At 40.9% G+C, this 2354-nt stretch overlaps 1 gene segment (V, D, J or C); it reads right to left on the reverse strand.

The window, feature by feature from the left end:
- Window positions 1-1467: 1467 nt before the first annotated feature.
- On the reverse strand, window positions 1468-1916 carry LOC102872906. The segment is given in 2 exon segments: window positions 1468-1784; window positions 1871-1916. Coding segments are annotated over 2 exon segments (363 nt in total).
- Between the last annotated feature and the right edge of the window lie 438 nt (window positions 1917-2354).

Here is a 2354-nt window from a genome sequence, read left to right on the forward strand (position 1 = left end):
CGCATTGCCTCTGACACACCCATCCCAATTACCCCAGTCACTGAATCAATCCACCTCATAGAGGGTCTTCCCCTCCTGCGCTGTCCCTCTACTCTACTCAGCCTAATGTCCCTCTCCAAAGACCTGTGTCTCCTTGCAACATGTCCAAAGTATGTCAGACGAAGCCCCAGAATCTTTGCCTCCAAGGAGTGACCTGATTTAACCCTCTCTAGGATGAATCTGTTTGTTTTCTTGGCAGTCCATGATACATTCAATACTCTTCTCCAGCACCACAGCTCAAATTCGTCAATTCTCCTTCTGTCCTCCCTAGTCATTGTCCAGCTTTCTGATGCATAACAAGTGATTGCAAAAACCATGGCCTGTATCAGGCACACCTTCATCTCCAAACAGACACCGTTGCTCTTGAGTACTTTAGAGAGGTCCCTAACAGCAGACTTTTCCGTCGGAATATGTTTTTTTATTTCATGGCTGATGGCGCCAAGACTGTTGACCGTAGAGCAAAGCGTTCATGAACTGAACAGTGATTTCCAGGCAGTTAAAAGCACATGGGCTTCCCTAGTCCTCATGTTTCACCATTTATAACGTGTTACTACTTTGTATCAGGTTGTATTTTCAAAAAGCTGTATGGATTCTCTTATTGCAAAGAATTGTCAGTATATTATAGGACAAAGTCAATGATATATATGTCTAGGCATATAAAAAGACACACAAAAAAACAGTGCAAATATAGTGAGTTCATGAATTTGAACATTATGAGTGCTGGTTGATGTTCAAAGATTACTGTGTCTTAGACCTTAATCAGAATTGAAATTATTTTCTTCTGGGTGATGAAGAATATTCCATCCTTGTCACTGCCTCAAGGATACAAACTATCTTTACATCTCAAAGAACAACCCACAAACCAAAACCTGCATGACTTCAAGGAGTTTTCAGTAAGAAGATACCTCAGCAGGTCAGTAAGAGAAATCCTGTCAGTCAAACATCATAACTTTACCATCTATCAAGGCTGACAACTCAATTCTTATCTTGTTTTACAACTAGGAATAAAAATAAATGAGTAAGCATTATTGCAAATGATCCCACCATACATGTAAATTTTCCTTCTGAGAAATTTGTATATTTGAAGACCTCTCTGGTAGTCTCATGGTAAGGAACTTCACTGCCAACCCAACGTTGTGTTGTTTGAATCCACCAGTCACTTCACAGGAAAAAGAAAAGCAATCTTGTCTCAAACCATTTACACTCTCTGGAATCCTGCTGGAGAGGCTCCTATGGGTCAATTCCAACTTGATGATACAAAACAACAATAACAACAACATCTAACTGGACTAATACACATTACTATTGTCACTTTTTTCCAACTCCTCAACCCCAAAGTAAAACAACCTGTAGTCTACGTATAATTGTCCCCTCTTCTGCTAACACAGCTGCATCCTCAGAGTTTTTGCCACACTCAGGGTGAGGTTTTCACACTGTGTCTACTGTACAGAAATAAGTGGCCGTGTCTTCAGGGCTCAGATTTCTCAGCTCCATGTAGCCTGTGCTTATGGATGTGTCTCTGGTCATGGAGACTCTGCCCTGGAATTTTTGTGCGTAGCTTGTTGCACCATTACCAGGATTAATGTATCCTATCCATTCTACCCTTTGTCCTGGGTTTTGTTGCACCCAGTGCAAACCATAGCTTGTGAAGGTGTATCCAGAAGCCTTGCAGGAGATTTTCACTGATGCCCCAGGCTTGGACATCTCAGGTCCAGACTGCACCAATTGTACCTGGGACTGGACACCTATTGATAACACAAAAGGGATTAATGAAATTCCCTCTGAATATTCACAATCTAGTCCTCCTCCCAGACACTAGGGACCCCCTGACCTGTAGCTGCTGTGATGAAGAAGATGATTCTCCAGCTCCAGTCCATGGTTAGATAGCTGTGACCTCAAGGCTTGTGTGTGTATGGGGTGGCATATCTGTATTTAACCTTGTAGACCTTCATTTATTTGCATATTCATAAAAGAATATGTCAAGATTTAAGTTGAGAGGAGTATGATTACATTAAAATTATTTAAATGACACCACACAATAAGCCAAGTGTGCAAGCCACACCTGAATGATGACATCAGTTCTATTTGAGGTCGTGGGTTGCTGAAAAGTTCCTCAATTACTTTGTGTAGAGATCCTGTCTCACTGAGGAACACAGAAAGTGATTGAGAAAGGAGAAAACAGAATAATTGTGATCTTGATCCCATACTTATTTATGTCTGGATGTAAGGCGTAGGCAATGGTTAGAGGTAAAAAATTCTGATTTGTTATTGGATAGAATAACATCCCAGTGGATCTTTTAGAATGAATTATTACT

Source organism: Elephantulus edwardii, unplaced genomic scaffold, assembly GCF_000299155.1.
Source record: "Elephantulus edwardii isolate Elephantulus edwardi_28Jun2011 unplaced genomic scaffold, EleEdw1.0 scaffold00019, whole genome shotgun sequence".
Taxonomy (NCBI): domain Eukaryota; kingdom Metazoa; phylum Chordata; class Mammalia; order Macroscelidea; family Macroscelididae; genus Elephantulus; species Elephantulus edwardii.